Source organism: Phaethon aethereus (assembly GCF_964289735.1).
Source record: "Phaethon aethereus genome assembly, chromosome: 2".
Classification (NCBI taxonomy): Eukaryota; Metazoa; Chordata; class Aves; order Phaethontiformes; family Phaethontidae; genus Phaethon; species Phaethon aethereus.
Genome location: NC_138582.1, coordinates 147612991 through 147631236, shown reverse-complemented (window position 1 = coordinate 147631236; position 18246 = coordinate 147612991). Strand labels below are relative to the sequence as shown.

General features: G+C 36.7%; 1 protein-coding gene across 7 annotated transcripts in view; it reads left to right on the top strand.

The window, feature by feature from the left end:
* RUNDC3B (RUN domain containing 3B) overlaps window positions 1–18246 on the top strand; it is a 54066-nt gene that overhangs the window by 34635 nt on the left and 1185 nt on the right. For 3 of the 7 annotated variants that reach the window (XM_081996862.1, XM_081996858.1, XM_081996856.1), the window contains exons 9-10: window positions 14186–14332; window positions 15091–15206. In XM_081996862.1, the coding sequence (XP_081852988.1) occupies window positions 14186–14332; window positions 15091–15206 (263 nt within the window). The remainder of the gene's footprint in view (window positions 1–14185; window positions 14333–15090; window positions 15207–18246) is intronic. The other 4 variants (XM_081996859.1, XM_081996857.1, XM_081996861.1 and 1 more) reach the window with 2 other exon arrangements.

The following is an 18246-nucleotide window of genomic DNA, read 5'->3' as shown; positions in this document are numbered from 1 at the left end:
TAATTTTTGTTTTACAGCTGCTGTGAAAAACTTAATGCTCTACAGTTTTCAGTATTTTTAACTTTGTCTCACACGTTTGAGTATCCAAACTACAATGAACAATTTTCAATTTATTTAAAAGCAATTTCACGGATCTTGTGAAGACCAATATCGCTAAAACAGTGAAGCTGAAAATGTATCAAATTAGTTATTCACAAAAGAGTAACATTTTTTTTTTGTCTTTCAACGTAATCGGTTTTCTTAGTAATATGCCCACCCATCTGGGGATTGGACATCTCACTTTGCTCGCAGTTGTCTGATGGCAAATCAAGCTAGAAAAGTGAAACTGCAATAGACCACCTGATCATCAGTCAGACATGTTTAAACTAATGCACAGCAGATCAAGAAGAAGGTTCAGACTGGACATTAGGAAACATTTCTGTACCAAGAGGGTAGTCAAACACTGGAACAGGCTTCCTAGAGAGGTGATCGATGCCCCACGCCTGTCAGTGTTCAGGAGGCATTTGGACAATGCCCTTAATAACATGCATTAACTTTTGGTCAGCCCTGAAGTGATCTTGCAGTTGGACTAGATGATTGTTTTAAGTCTTTTCAAACTGGAACCTTTCTGTTCTATTCTAAGAACAGCTTGCTCTTTTACCACACTTTCAGCATCTCCAGATGAAGTGATTGCCTAGTGATATGTGTTAATTGTAATAATGATGAGGCATATTCTAGCTTTGATTTGCTTTCTTCAGAAGTGTTTGCTGTCACTGGGACGTGTTTTTGCCTAGGACTTGTAGTTGAACATTAGGGAACAGTGCTTTTGGCTCTACTCTTCTATAGAAAGTGTATTTTTATAGTGAGCGTGGGGCAGTTCTTAAGGTCTTAAAGTGTTTAAAAATAACAGGAGGACAGCCAAGAGAAGCCTGTGATCCATGGCATTCCTAACTGAAGAAAACAGTTTGGATTCCATAACATTCAAAATGTGATTGGAGAGGGATCCCAAATCATCAAGGAACCATATCCTGTAGTATTCAAAACTCACAGAGGCAGCCATTTCTTCCTCCTTTAAGGTCCTGCAAGGAAGTGTTGAATGTCTCTTGGAGCAGAGAGACATTTGATTGTGCACACCATCAGTAAAAAAATTCTGAGCACACCCCCTAATATAGGTTTATTTATTTATTTATAAATTATATACATGTACTACTGTACTAATATATTATGTACATCACCAAACACACATGAAGATAAAAATTAAAAAGGATGAGATAAAGATGAATTAAACACTTTTTTTTGTTGTTTTCATCTATTAACAGTACAAAAAGTATTTTCTTTCCATCCCCAAAGGATTGTCCTACATGCCCCACTTTGGAGACTTGCCTTGAAGGACTAATTAGCTCAGTCAAAAAAAGTGACTGGGCAAAATCTGGAACCATGTGCCCCACAACATCCTTGAATTAAAACTCTATCTCAGTTTCAACAGGCTTTTTTCCCCTCAGGGTGATTCTTAGTCTTTCTTTTGGCTTACACACTACCTGTGTCTAAGGCAAACTCTGCTATCTTTGTTACTTTAAAGTTCAGATTCTGCATCTGAAGTTGATATTTATAGATTGTTAAATATTGATGTATGATTACAAGAGATTCCATCAATTTCCTGAATAGTGACTCATCTGCTGCATAGTGAGTCACTGATGTTATCAAAGCTAATCGCTTTAACAAAAAAATATCTCTAAATAAACTGATAAGGAAAAAGAAAAGCACTTTATAGAAAGATTAAAAAAACTCAACTTAAATGCTTTAAAATTTTTTTCTTGTGCTGTGAGTTTTTGTTGAAATTACAGTATTATTTGCATAATGTTTACCAACATGAGTTTCCTCCTAAGGTATTTTTCAGGTTTTCAGGCTGGTGGCCCTGGTGTAAGATGTTACAGACCCTTGGTCCCAACTGGTGCAATTTAATTTTTTTTTTTTTTAATTTATCACATGTATTGAAAATGTATTTCGTGGATTTAGTGGCTATGCTATATTTTATACTGCTCTGTTTTTTTATCTCCTTCTGCTGTTTCCTCCTTTATCCCAGTCTTGTTTGGGTGTTTTGTGGTGGAGCATGTGGAGAAAAGGAAAGTCAAGGAAACTCTAATGTGTTTGAAATTCTGTCTTTGGTTATGACAGAAATAAGACTCACATTAAACTGTAGGGACACTCACATCTTACATTGCATTAAGCTTGTCTGTATAATTAAGAATTTTTTGTATGTTTTTAGCAAATCGTAAAGCTAGATTTATTTAATTTGGCTGTTACTTCAGAATTGATCAGTCTTTTGAAGGCCCAAACAGTGCTTGTACTCTGTTCTTAATGTTTTAACACAGCTGTCTGATAGATCCAGCAATACTGCAGTTTCTATCTGGATAATACAAATGTCTTTGTAAAGAGAGGAAATGACAGTTTGGTTGCAACCCTGAGAGACCATTTATTTCAGTGACACTCCTTCGTTACAGTAAATGTTCTGTATATGTTTCCACTCCTGAGTCATACACAGCCTGTCACTTATGTGTCACTCTTTTCCAGGCATTGACTGTTGGGGTACTGTCCACAGAGCCGTTTTTCCTTATGTTAGCACTTCACTGAGCTCAGGCTAATGCATCCTTGCCTTTCAGAGAAGTCCATCAGCTCATTCTCAGCAGCACCTGAACATATCCACAATAGCCCCGGGGGGAGCAGCATGCCAGAGTAAATTCATACATGTTTAAGTCCAGGCTGAATAAGCCGCTCTGTTTCAAATACTGTCCTGTCAGATCTATTATGGAATACTTAAAGGAAGATTTACTATATTCTTTGTAGAAGAGATGATTACTTTCCAAAGATTGATTATGCCCCATTTGGTTAAAAAACTTCCTTACGAAGATAGTTATGCGTGCTTTTCCTCACTTTGTCAAGATTCTGTTTGTAAATGCACTAGAACTTTCAGAGTGCTGCCACAAATACTCTGCCTGGAAGCAGGCAGGGGAGTGTCACCAATGAACGCACAAAAGTTGTAGAGGATGTAGGCTGTAACTGTGCTGCCAGGGACGAAGCAGAGAAAAGCTTGTCCAAGGAAACAGAAGCAGAAGGGTGTGAGCAAAGGCTTTGAAAGTTAGCCTGTGTTTTGTGTCTCCTTGTGAGTAAAACTTTAAATGTGGTTGCCTGGCTTTGTAATCCTTGCTTAAAAGCTAAATCATCTGGAGAAATAGGAAAGCTGGATCACTTTTTTAGCACTTTTACCTTCGTTTTCAGATAGTCCTTGTGTAAGACTTTTTTTTTAAGAAACTGAATTCTTCAACTGCATAAGTACAGTAAATCCAATTTGTAATAACTGCTTTATTTTCTCACTGGAAGGAACTGGGAGATTAAAATTCAATGTTTGATCTTCTTGGTGAATTTCTTTCCTAGAATGTCAAAACTGAGAATACTAATCCTTCTTTCCTTTTAAAGCTTTCATGGATCCTTGCTATCAAACCGTAATTCGCATTAGCCACGCTTTTATTTGTAATGTTTCCTGTATGTCCTCTGTCTCCCTCAAGTTTGCCACAGCAGTTTTAAATCCTTAGTATGGAAGTCTGGTCTGTTTTCAGCATCTTGTTTTCTCAACTTGTCTGTACTTTTTTTTTTTGACAGCATAAAAAAAAAAATGCATATTTTGACAGATGTTAAAACTGTTTTGTTTATGCAGTTTTGGATTTTATTTTTGTGGAATTCTGTCTTTTTAAGTATGCTGCAATATTGTACTCCTGTTTTACAAAGGTGTGGATAGACAGCAAGTAGGAAAGTTCTTTTTTCAGTGAGGCAGAAACCTGTGAAGACATGGGAGTTTCCTTTTTTCTTAAAAGTATGATAGGAAAAGTTCAGCTGGGCATAGTACATAGACAGACAGACTTCTGCAATTCAGAGTAGAGCATACAGAGTGAGGCACAGCAAAGAAATATGTGGAATTAAAAAAAATTGCAGCCAAGCCTCCGACATGACAGAGAACACGCTATTCCTAGAATCCAGAAGAATTGCATGGGTTTACTGCACAGCAGGAAGTGAAAAGTTTCTGGATTGATAGCAGCCTGGAGAAAAGCACTTACTCTACAAGATGCAGCAGATAGGGAGGGTTTTATTTTTAAACCCTCATATTTTAATTTCTCATTCTGAACTTTTGAAAGAGGGATTTAAAAAGTTTATATTAAAATAAACCTTTTTTTAAAAAAAAGTTGAAAGCTTTTGAAGTTATTGGTGTCTTCAAGGACAAGAAGTGTTGGTATATTTACAGCAAAATGCTGGCTGACTCCAAAGTGAAAAATTCTTAACTTTGTAGGGAGTCTCTCCTCTCTCTTTTCCTTTTCCTTTTTTTTGGGGGGTGGGGGTGCTGTGTCTCCTTTGTCGGTTCAAGAATCATGGGTTCCTTTGACTATTTTGCATACATAATGACATTAGCATGGCAATGTGTCCCCTTCTCTGTGTCTCTAGTGTGTAATGCTAAAATCTGTTTTTATAGTGGCATCCTTCCTCTTTTCTCCCATAGCTACACTGCCATAGATAAAGGCATTGCATAAAAGTAGCAAGCAAGAAAGCTTGGGTTAGCACTTCATGCATTCCAAATTCCAGAATTTTTATCCAATGTAGAATTGCAAGGTTGGGACCAGGGGAAGTAAAGCCTTTCGAAACAATAATGAGAACTATTGAACCTTTTAGGGCCTCAGTGCAATGAGTTGCAAATGACGAGCATTCCCAGTAGGAAAGCATATTGTGTGGATTGTGGAGTTTCTTCCTCTGTTAATAGTACCTGAACTTACCTGAACTGTGGCAGAAGATCAGTATCTCATGTCTAGAACAGGTGAACATGAGGCTTTGGTTTCATAGAAGGGTTTGAATAACTTGATACTCACTGTGAATCGAGGGAATAGAGAACATCAGCTAAAAAATAGGGTAAGTAAAGTCAATCACGGTGCATGATCATCACCTCCTGCAGTACTATCATAGAGACTGAATTTGATCTCTTCATGTTTTACTTATTTAGATAAATGAACTTGCATTACCATTTGCTTCTGAGAGTCCCACTTTTTCTTGCTTTATTTCTTAACCCTCATATAAATTTACTGTAGATTTGCTTCTATATTACGGAAGATACCGACGGGAAAAGCTATAAAAAAAAAATTTGATAGTGTTTATACATAAATTAGAAGAGTTGAACAAAAGTTATTTTTACATTCTTCTAATATATTTAATGCAAGTTACATGAAGTTCAATACCAAACTAAATGGGCTTTAAATGACAAATAATAAAAATACAACATTTTTGTGAGGGTAGAAGAATAGTGCCAGGTTAGAATGGTGAGGAGAGGCTAGTTCTGTATGTGCAGAGATATTACTTTATCATTGATATACCGTATCAATCTCTCTAAGATTCTTTAGACAAAAGAAATGGAAATTTAAATTATCCTAAATTTCATTTGGCTATATTTATAAGTTTAAATAAATCAGATTGAGAATTAAGTTTCATCCAGTAAAAAGGAATAGAAAAATCCATTTTATACTTTCAAAACAAAATTAAAAGTTTCTCTAAAATACAAATAGTTTACCAAAAGAAAGATGAGTTGTAGTCAGTGTGCGTACACACGGTCACAGGAATGTTTTGGGTTGTTTGGGTTTTTTAAATTATGGATTATATTTGTAAATATAGGATACAACTTGTTTTTCTTTCTTCGAAATCCAGTTTTAAGGCTACAACTTTGTGTCCTGTTTTTCTTAATGTTTTATTAAAATAAAACACAATATAAATAATTTCTGGAAAGACTTAAAATCAAAAAAGTTAAATGTCTGAAGTTATAACCAAGAAAACACAGTGTAGTGAGTTACCTGACTTCCTGAGCAAGAAACCTTTATTTTAGCTGCCTTTCTATTTGGATAACAAGTGGTTGAGATTTAGATTGGTGCTTTTTCTGTTTGTCATTGAGATATTATTATGCAGCCACTTAATAAAATTTTCAGTATTTTGTTATCCAAATTATAACTCAAATTACACTTGGCAAAGACTTTTATTTGCCACTTGTTTTCTCTTCCCATTTCTTGCTTTCTTACTGTTCTTCTCTCCGTGTGTGGGGGGTTTTGTTTGGAGTTTTTTCCCCCTTGTCCCTTTGGATCAGATTTTTGCCCTGCATTTTTTTCATTCTGCAGTCACTTTAGACTTTGAAGATCTGTCTTACTGTTTGCGTAGTCTTCTAGTGGTATTAATTCCCATTCAGCTACCAGGGAGAACTTAACATTGCTCATGGCTTGCTGCATTTTTTTTTTCTATTTTTTTTTTTTTTAAACCAACATGGTCTTCTATCCTTCAAAGTAAGTCAACGTTCCCATATTCACTTTTTTGAAATTAGAAACACAGCATACTGAAGGAGCTTATATGCTGGTTTTGGCAAATACTTACAGTATCCATCTTACATTTATAATATTGGATATCTCTGCTGAAATTCTTGCTGGCTTAAGACATGAGTGGAAGTTTAAAAAAGCAGTTATTCTGTCAACCCAAATTTTACCCAACCATTTTGTGGTTGGTATTGCTGTTTTTACTGAATTCAAGGGAAGCATGTTAAAATGGCAAAAAAATTATTGGGAAGATCACTGATTTTGCTGAAGTTTTACTGATCTGTTCTGAAGGAAGATCTTGATTTAATATTTCCCCCTTCCCTGCTCCCCACCCACATAGAAATGCTCTTTTAAAAGGAGTTCAGCTATAGACAGATAGTTTGTATTTACATGACTGGCATGGAAAAAAAAAAACCCCTTGAATGACAAGCTCTTTTTGAGAGAATATTACTAAAGACAAATTTGATAATCTGTCAAAAAAAAGTTGTTTTCTAAGAGTCCTCCATCTTCCAGCAGAAAGGATCTGGTAGTTGAAGAGCAGAATTAAAAGCTGCTCTTTACTTTTTTAATAGTTTGGTTGCTAGTCACGTTCAGTATTTTTTGTATTTTCAGTCAAGACCTACTATCTGGGGAAACTGGTTGTGTTGTGCCTGTTATCCTCCTCAAAGGAATCAGCCTGGTTGTTTGTCCAAGGACATGAAGAGATGTCAGTCATGTGCTGCAGTAGTATTTTAATGAGCACATGCAAAGTTAACATATTGTAGTATGCTTTGATCCATTTTGGATGTCTGTATTCAGAAATAAAATTTCCACTGTAATGAAGACTACTCAAGAGTCAAGTTGCCAGTACTTCTGCCAATATAAACTTATCCAAGTTACTCCAAAGGTAAAGGAGATCAAAGGCTGTATAAAATTGATGACAGTAATTTTATTACTGGAGGATATATCACAAGATCTCCAGGAGCTAATAAAGGAGGACTAAAAACATTGCTGAAGAAGCTTCACAGGCATTTGTTCTGTGGCACAAATAGTACTGTTGCTGTTACACCCGAAGGTCTGTTGGCCAGTCAGAAAGAGTGAGAAAACGTGGTGCAGTAGGACATGCCTGCTTTTTTCCACTGCAGCGGCTGCCATTAGAAAGTCTGCTGGGATCTAACTGCTCTGGCATCAAATTTGGGGAATACTGTGTCTGTGCACAGGGCACAAACCTGAGAGGGGTGATATATTGCAGCATCAAAGTCTACTGGTAAGTAACTCATTTTCATACCTGCTAATCTAATTTCTCAAAGTCCAATGACATACCAGTCCAGACAACTCACTGTCTTGCTACAGTACTGACCATTTGAGAGTTCCCTTTTATTTTAGAGTTGCTCTTACAGATTTTAGTTATATTCATGTATGCTATCAGTTTGAGTTTGCATTCCATATTTCCTGTCCTAAATAAAGGTTTTTAAAGCTTGTTCTTTCTTATTCAAATGTTTTTATTTTTTTTTTAAGCTTTTATTTTCACTTTTACTTTTCACTACTCAGGTAGTTCTTGAACTGGAGCACTCATCTGATATAATTCCCTTTCTTAGGGAATTAGTCTGTTTGGTTTATTTCCTGTCTTCATCTGCTGGTAGGAGGGCAAATTGCCAACTGGACTGGCATTTTCTGGATTTGGAGAAATTAAACTTGGAGGTAAGAAATTACTGGTTTTTCATAGGTATAATTGGAAACAGAACTGACTTTTTGTTTATTAAACAAAAAATCTGTGTGAATTAGTTTATCAGAATAGGCTTCAGATAGCATGAATCTGGGGAAACTGAAAATCCCAGCTAGCTGAAATGAGACCAGAAATTTTATGTGGTTACCAAGATACGGCTTTTTTATATTAACTTGGACTAAACTTGAGATTGATTTTTATTTACTTATTTATTTTTAAATTCTCAGAGGTGTTATAGTTACCATATAGTCAGTGACCAAAGGTAGTCACCTTTGTATATCATTTCCATTTTTTGTGCAGGAACCCCATGTACAGGCTGTCTTTTTGTCCCTATCCCACACTATGAACAAGCAAATCACGTCAGGTCACAGTTTCAAGATGCATAAGTGAAGACACATAATGTGTTTATTAAAAGTAATTTCATATCCTTTTGAGAGGTAGCTGAGCTGCCAAAAGTGATGCTAGTGCACTCAGAACTGTTTGTGGGGTTAGCTTATGAATTAAATTAAATTTTTTTTTAAAAAAAAACTTCTTTAAAAAAAAAAGAGTTGTAAATTGACCGTTTTGATGATCCACTTTGAGAGTGGCTCCTACATGATTGTACCAGAACAACTGAAAGGGCAACATACTGTGGACCAGGGATGGAAATGAGCAGTAATTTGTCAACTGCATTTTATTATTATGTGTGTACCATACATAATGATATTCTGCTTATGCTTAGTAAATCATCTCCAAATAATAAATCATGAAAAAAACATCTCAAAATAATATAAGTTAGGGAAATCAGCAAGTAAATATTCTGGAGAGTACCTGACAAAGACAGGGCCAGTGAACACTAGTGGAGAAGGATGTTTATTATTGGAAGACTTTACTCATCCCACTTCTCCCTACTTCTTAAATACACAATTAAAGGACTGAAAGTCAGAAGCATGCAGTGACATTTCAGGGAATAGTTGTATAAACATGATGTTAATACTTTGTCTGTTGCTGTTATTCTTGAATAAAAGTAAGTAAATTTGGAGGCCTGGACAGAGCATATCCGAAGTATCTGCACTTCAAGCAGACACTTATTCCGAATTTGGGATTATGTTTGTATTGATTAGTTAATGAATCATCAGTATTCTTTTGTAATAGGCAGGAACTCATTAGCAGGACGTTTTCACTGAATAATTTTCATTGTTTTCTAAGAGAAGCTTAATTTAAATAGCAGTTCCTGATGTAGAGAACAAAAAATATAAATGTAAGCCAAATATTTGTTAGTTTTTAATGATATATTCTAGTATTAAGATTATGTTCTCATCTCTTTTGCTTTTTGTTTTTCCTAACAAGTTATTAGCTGCAGTAGTATTTTGAATTTGTATGGCATTTTTCTTTTTTTTTTTTTTACATTAAGAAAAAAACCCCCACAATTTAAAGGTCATAACTTCAACAGGGTATCCTAGGCTAACATGGGGAGACAGTGTATATTATACTTCTCTTACGTATGTGCATCATGGAAAAAACTATGCTGTGAAGTAATACAAAGGATATTTGATCATTTTAAAAGCAATTTTTTTCTCCAGCATCACCAATCCCTCTCTCCTGTAATAAATCTCAACATGGGTTTTGCTGGGTTTGCCTTACCAATTTTCAGTACGAAAATAGCAATTCAGCAATTACTTCCAAAGGAATTAGAAATATTCTGTCTCTGCCTGCCATCTCTTCAGTATTTCTTGATTTTTTTTAATGTTTTTCAGAACTTTAAACGCAATATGAAGTTATCTTATAAAAATATTTGTTGGTGGGAGGACTGCTTAGGGCACAAATATTGAGAGCAGGAGAAAAATAATTGTTTTCGTTCTGCAGATCACAAAAGAGAGCTTCTGCTACTTTTTGCTAACATGATTATAAAGAGATGGAAATGATTGTAGGTAGAGAAGATACCAGTTAGTGGGGGGGAAGGGAGAAGTTCACAGGGTTTCAGACAACCAAGAATTTTTTCATGCCTAGATTAGGTGATGTACCATAAATCAGTTTAACCCCCTGCTCTGATAATCAATTCTTGCATATTCTCCCTACTCTACACAAAACTTTCTGCACTCTGCAGTCTCACCATGTTATTCCAGGATACCATATTCAGCCATATCTCACACACTGCTTTTTAATTCAAGAAATAATCATACAATCTCTTACTAAGATCCACTGTATTCTCCATGTACTAACTACCTTCTTGAGATTACATTTAGAAGCCATTGTTTTTATCTTCTTTTTGGCTTTCAGGAAGAAAAGGAGTTAACAGCTTGTTGTGTGTGTGTGTTTGCTTGTTTTCACTCAAACTTGATCGTATTTTCTTCTTTTTTGTCTTCTGTCTATAGTAGACCCTTTCATCTCTTGTACTTTTCCTCTTCCCTCTTTGGAATGTCCTTGCTTTTACTCCTGTATTAAATGGCTTAACATATTGTCTGCAAACCTTATTTTGTATCATCCTTAAATCATCACAGCTACAAAACAGATAGAACAGTATTTTATTGAATTTTATTTAAAAATAGAACTGCATACTTCGTTATCTTTGGTGTTATTCTTATTATATATTATGGATTTTGTTCCATATAAGTTATGCTTATAAGTTATCAGGTAATATTCTTCGTAAAATCTAGGCTTTGAGTCGTGGTTTACAGGCATTCAGGTCATTCTGGTTTTCAGTTGGTGTTTCTTGCCAGCGGTTCATTCTCAGGCACAGAAGCAACAGAATAAATTCTGTTTGTACCTAGGCTATTCCAGTTCAGTAAGTTTTACTACAGACCAGCATTTTATACAGAAGCTTATATATCACATTACATTATTTTTATGTGAACTTTTGGTAACACATTAAAATATTTCCCAGTCAAGGCCCAAAGAGTTCAGTAGTTCCCTTTTTTATATGTGCGTAAATAACAGAAAACACTAATTTTGCATTTTGTTCTTGAATATTTTGTGAAACTTGTAAATGTCACTAATATCCCTATTTGCCATCTGTACCTCTCCACCAATTCTTCATTTCTTATTTTTGCTCTGTGAAGACTTCATTCTTATTTTTTGTCTGTAAGTTTTTATACGCCAAACTTATTTTGCTCTACTAGCAGATAAATAAGTTTTAATAGTGATATTCTTCTTTTGGTTAAACAACCTGACACTAAACATGTAGAGGAAAACTCGTAATCTTCATTGCACTCATTGTGATCATTAAGAAAAGTTCTACTTTCAAACCCTGCAGTACGGCAGCTAGAGTTGGCCGGCACTAGTTACGATGTTCGCATTCTGAGGAACGAGAGTGCTACGGTAGAAATTCAGTCTGCCTGGGATAAAATAAATTGCTGTCTTTTAAGATCTCTTAACTTCTAGAAAGAGTTCCTCCTGTCTGACCAAGAGCAGGACAGCACTCAGTAATCTTGTGCAGCATTTTTTCACATTGTTTTGAAATTTGTATGCTTTTTTCATTAAAACTTAATCATATTTCCTTCCTTTTTAACTCCTTTCTATAGCAAATGCTTTTATCTCCATTTCTTTTCCTTTTCCCAGTTTTGAATATTTGTAGCAGGATCATTTTTGCCTCATGGTGATTAAGAGTTTGAGGATGATGTATGCTGTGTAGATGTGGTGCTTAGGGATGTGGTTTTGTGGTGGACTTGGCAGTGTTGGTGGACTCAATGATCTTAAGGGTCTTTTCCAACCTAAATGATTCTGTGATTCTGTGCAGTTTAATACTTTGACACTTAAAACTCTGGTTAATATGCATAAATTGATACTGCCTTTGTCTTGAGAGAATTGCCGTTTGCAAGCAGTGCCTTTAATAAGTCTTTGCTGCAGTGGAATCTCATGATACTTTAAAAATGGCTGGAAGAGCGCAAACAGCTAAATAATCTACAAGGCTGAAAAAAATCGCGGCAACTATCAGCACCTGCTGTGAATATTTTGCCTGACTTCCTATTGTCTATACTGCTATTTTATATATATTGAATACTGTATTTGGACTGCTTTTATACATTAATTTTGGTTATTTTTACATATTTTTAAAGATTCAGAGTAAAAGCATAGAAGTTTTAAGAACAGAATAGTTACTTCTGTATCCTACTTGATGCCTGGTTTTCTTCCTGAGCATGGTGGAGTGGTTTAAGTAGTGATCTACTGGAACTGCCTTTAAATGTTGTTATGCTAAAATCCCTGCAGCAGTTTGGTTAGGCTTTCTTTCAGAATTTCTTTGTCCAAACAGAAAGCGTGAAATTTCAGGTTACTATAGCGTAAAGATTTGTGGGAAAAGCCTCAGTATAGAAACTTGTGTAAAATGCCAAAATTCCACTATTAGCAACTTGCCTGTAGGTGCGTGGTTTTGCCGCCTTTGCTCAGCATGTTTATTTATTAATAACTTAAGACTGCTGCTGAGTTGTGTGGTGATAACACATGGAGTTGTCCAAATGGGAATGTACACATACGTGTTATATGTGTATGAATTTGCATTTAGTTACTGTGTGCATAGTTGGTAGCATAAACTGTGTCCTGTTATGAAACTTCTATGAAACCATACAAGAAGTCCTTCTGAATAAGGAGGTGATAAACTCATAAGAACTTGCTAAATCACTGTTTCAGTTTCCTCAAACCAACAAGCCTTTAGCAGACCTGTTTAAAGCTTGATATACCCCATGGGATTAGGGGAATTACATGGGGAAGCGAATACCTTACAGGACATTTGAAATTATTGAAAGCTTTGTGTTAGCAAAGTGATTATTCCTACAGACCCCTTAGAGAGGAGGGTGAGAGAGGAGGTCCCAGGGTAGAAAAGGTGATTGTTTACTTGCATGAATGCTGGGGGAATTTGTCATCTTGAGAAAAGTTTCTTGAAAATAATTTTGGTCACTGTGGTCCTTCACCACCTTCTCTTGCAAAATTGCTGTGCATCTGTCTTCTCTCTCAAACTCAGCTGCTAAAAATTCCTTACAGAACTTGCTATTGTCTTACCTTGTTTTGTGGGGAATTTTGGCTCTTTGAATGGCATTATGTGCCTTTACTGACGTTCTTGTCTAAACAGTTCAGATACCACCAGAATAAAAACTGGACTATAAAAACAGACCTGTTGACAATGTTATCTGTGAATTCACATAAATGTATGTGTACCATGAATAGTTATTTAATTTGCTATGCAGTTTGGCATTTCAGATAACAACATGGCATTTGGCTTTGAACTCCTGAGTACATTTGGTGTGGAGATATGTAACATTAGCCATTTACTTCAGGCCAGAGATAGTCAAACTTGTTGTAAAGCAGCATTTTACTGTTGCCTAGTATTTCATGGATTGGAGGATTTATGGGTTAACAAGCAATATTACTTCTGTTTCTAGAGTTACTCTACAACAGTGTAAGGGTAGGTTGGAGGTTGCCTTGTACTATTGGAAAAAGGCTGATCCTGTCTTGGAGCCTGAAGAACCATGTACTTTCCTTACACTTGACTTTTGGCAGATGATTTCCAATATTGGCATATTAGCTTCCTCATTTCCAGAATTTTAGAATACCGGTCTGTTTCACAGGAATATGAGGCAAAACTAATTTGAACGTGTAAGGTACTCAGTTAACACGTTTTCTGTAATTTAAAAAATAAACCACTATAAACTGTAAGGTGGTAGAAAACAGAATATCTATGTGTTATATTTTACCTGGAAGCATATAGTGGAATTAACATGTCTGGTTTTTAGTTCATTCTGCAAAAGTATTGGGGGGGAAGGGAGTGTGATCAAACTGCAAAAAATATTGCAGGGGGACACAGGACATGAGGACATCACGTTCCCATAGTTGGTTTGCAAATAGTTGGACTGTTAATTACCATCATGCTGGCAGAAAGAATCTTTAGAATTCAGTTGCTTTTTTATTGCTTTTGCGGAAAGATTCTAATTTCAACTTTTTTCTGTTCCTAACTGCTTCTCAATAGGTTTAAAAGATGCTTTCCCGAGCAAAAATGAACAGTTTAAGATGCTTTATGAAAATTGCAATCTGTTGGTCATTCAAAGTATAACAACAGCTTGGTCAGGATTATTTGTCCTGGTTTTCTTTCTGTACTTTGAGGAATTGCATTTAATAGACTGAGATTTACTGCTTTTTGAATTCACAGAACTGTGCTGAAGAATAATGACTTGAGATCAAGACAAGAATTAACTACTCACCTCACCAATCAGTGGCCTTCCCCAGGAGCTCTGGATGTCAATGCTGTGGCCTTGGACACTCTACTCTATAGAAAGCACAATCAACAATGGGATGAGTAAGTTGACTATTTTGATTCACTTTTAGAGGAACAAGGAAACTCAAAATTATACATTTCCCTTAGCATGCTCTTAAATGTATCCTATTGGAATTACCTGTTACAATGTACAAGGATCAGTTGGCAGAAGAAATCAGTTTCTCTCGCGTACCATAAAAATTTCCTTCCTTTGGATTAATTAAAAAAAAAAAAAAAAAAAGTCATTGCTTTAGGAAAAAACAGAAGAAAGGCTGAGAGAGTTGAGGTTGTTCAGCCTGGAGAAGAGAAGGCTCCAGGGAGACCTTATTGCAGCCTTCCACTTCCAGTACTTAAAGGGGACTTATAAGAAAGATGGAGACAAACTTTTAGCAGGGCCTGTAGCGATAGGACAAGGGGTTTTAAATGGTTTTAAATTAAAGAAGGTAGATTTAGACTAGATCTGAGGAAGACATTTTTCACAATGAGGGTGGTGAAACACTGGAAGAGGTTGCCCAGAGAGGTGATAGATGCCCCATCCCTGGAAGCATTCAAGGTCGGGTTGGACAGGGCTCTGAGCCACCTGATCTAGTTCAAGATGTCCCTGCTCCTTGCAAGGGGGTTGGACTAGATAGCCTTTAAAGGTCCCTTCCAACCCAAACTATTCTATGGTTCTATGAAATAGAGTGTTTAAGAGAAGAAAGATTAACTACCTAGTTATTTTAGAAAACTTTTTAAGGAGAATTGAAGGTATCTACTTAGATCGTTACATGTGTTACTGCTAAACATTATTTGCTTTGCAGGAAAAGTTTTCAAAGTCTGGACCAACTTTCAGCAGAAGTTAGTCTTTCTCAATCCTCTCTGGATCCAGGTCACTCACAGGATGGGAAGCAGGATGGAATGAACTTACTAAATGAAGGTACAGAGCCAGTCTAGTAGCTTCATTTTATTTTTTTCTTCATAGCTCTGATCTTCAGTCCCTGTGAGATGAAATTTCAGTGTGAACAAAATACGCATTGAACAGCACATTTTCTCATTGTTATGCAAATTGTTTCTGTTTCCCTAAGGACTATACTTCAAATAAGTTTGGATTTATGAAGGTGCCCACCCCGCCCAATAATTATAAGACTTTGTGCTCTATTTAAAGCTAAGCTTCAAGTACGTTGCATATCTTCCTTCTCCATCACAGAACCAGAGAAAGCGCAGCTACAAGGATGTCATGTCTCTGCTATAACTAACTGAAATCTTTTGAGTTCTTTAAGTTTCCTTTTTTGTTTCTTAAAAGAAAGATTAAAGGCACTGGATTTGCAACTACTACTGTCATTCTCACATCTTGCATTCAACATTTATCTGTGGAGATGAAGCCTGACACTGTTTCTGTTAAAATAGAGAGATGAACATGATATGAACCATGCTAATATATAAATGTAATACACACACACCCCCCTCCCTTTGAAAATCTGTATGCTTATCAAAGCTTAGCTGCTCCATCTTGTGGGCCATTGTGAAAAGCAGAAAAATGCTGGAAGACTTCTGAAATAGTAGTATTTTGGGTACAGAATATAAATTGCTATAAAAAAAACCTTTTTGTATCTAATCAAATATTAACTTTAATTAGACATGACAATACAGAGCCTTAGAAGTTCATAACTGCAAAGATTTTTTTGTTTTCTAAAATATCAAGGATGTAAAATTTAGAACTTTTTTTAAAATTGTAAAACAGCCTTAAAATCTAAATTGTTTCAAGTTAGCACTGGGTTTTTTTTCAATATTAATCATTTGCAGTTATGCTTTATCTTCTGTAAATTAAGGTGGCAAAACCACTGATAATAATACTTTAGGTTTTGATTCCAAGACTCTGTCTTTAAAGGTAGCATAACATCTCCCTTCTAAATTAATGAGATTCATCAGTACCTAAGCGTTAATAGAATTTTTTAAGATGGCGTGTGATCCTGCAGTTAAAATACCTCTGGTCTAACTCTCAGTATGGTGGTTTTAATTAAATATTAGAAGTAATAACCTTTCACATTGCTATTAAGCCCACTTGTGTAGTCAAATTGTCAGCTTCAACACTTGTTGAAATCAGGGACTGTGCCCAAACAGTGTTACACTGCTCTTTGTGTATTTTATGTCCTCAAACTGAATGCAGCCTTTAAAGGATAGTTTTTATGGGAATAAATATTTTTCTGAAAGTGAAGGCTTTTTAAACGAGTTCATCTAGTTCATTCTTTAGGGAAAGCTATTCAATCACTTGAAAAAAGCTCAGTAGAGGTGAGAACTAAAATCTGCTGGAAACTGCTAATAAGAACCATAAATGATACAAGAGAGCTTGATGTCTTTTTTTTTTTTTCTTTTTTCCCCATAAAGAATTGTTGGGCAGGGCACGGTTTGGGTTGCTTGTGAGGAAATGGCCTCAAGTTGCACCAGGGCAGGTTTAGATTGGATATTAGGAAAAATTTCTTCACCGAGAGAGTGGTCAAGCATTGGAACAGGCTGCCCAGGGAAGTGGTGGAGTCACCATCACTGAAGTATTCAAAAATGTGGATGTCGCGCTTCGGGACAAGGTTTAGTGGGCATGGTGGCGTTGGGTTAACGGTTGGACTTGATGATCTTGAAGGTCCTTTCCAACCTTAATGATACTGTGATTTATAGATGTGATTTTAAAAAACTCCAGTATACTGGCCTTTCAATAAAATCTTGTGCCTGTGACCTGTTTAAAGATCATTTTTATCTCTAGTTTAAGGTGATCTTTTCTATTCTGCAGATGAACCAGGAGGAGGAAATAGGGAGATGCTGGTAGATCAAATTCTTTATAATATAATTTATTAGCAGAGTTGGCACAAAATAACTTGAACGGATATTCTGAGAAGGAAAGACTTAAAATAGATAGAGAAATTGTCCAATGCAGTCTTATACCTATAGGTATGTTTCACTTCTGTTTAATGTCTTTATCAGTGATCTGGATGAGGGGACTGAGTACTCCCTCAGTAAGTTTGCAGGTGACACCAAGCTGGGTGGGAGTGTTGGTCTGCTGGAGGGTAGGAGGGCTCTGCAGAGGGATCTGGACAGGCTGGATCGATGGGCCAAGGCCAACTGTATGCGGTTTAATAAGGCCAAGTGCCAGGTCCTGCACTTGTGTCACAACAACCCCATGCAACACTACAGGCTTGGGGAGGAGTGGCTGGAGAGCTGCCTGGCAGAAAAGGACCTGGGAGTGTTGCTCAAGCCGTCTGAACATGAGCCAGCAGTGTGCCCAGGTGGCCAAGAAGGCCAACAGCATCCTGGCCTGTATCAGAAATAGTGTGGCCAGCAGGAGTAGGGAAGTGATTGTGCCCCTGTACTCAGCACTGGTGAGGCTGCACCTCGAATAGTGTGTTCAGTTTTGGGCCCCTCACTACAAGAAAGCCGTGGAGGTGCTGGAGCATGTCCAGAGAAGGGCGATGAAGCTGCTGAAGAGTCTAGAGCACAAGTCTTATAAGGAGCGGCTGAGGGAACTGGGGTTGTTTAGCCTGGAGAAGAGGAGGCTGAGGGGAGACCTTACTGCTCTCTACAACTACCTGACAGGAGGTTGTAGTGAGGTGGGTGTTGGTCTCTTTTCTCAAGTAACAAGCGATAGGACAAGAGGGAATGGCCTCAAGTTGTGCCAGGGGAGGTTTAGATTGGATATTAGGAAAAATTTCTTCACCAAAAGGGTTATCAAGCATTGGAACAGGCTGCCCAGGGAAGTGGTTGAGTCACCATGCCTGGGAGGTATTTAAAAGCTGTGTAGATGTGATGCTTAGGGACACGGTTTAGTGGTGGACTTGGCAGCGCTAGGTAAATGGTCAGATTTGATGATCTTAAAGGTCTTTTCCAACATAAACGATTCTGTGATTCTGTCTTAACTGTCAAGTGTTTTTGGATGACAGGGCAGATACTTGCACTGCCATTGTAGGGCATTTTCCTGTTGTCGGAGCCTA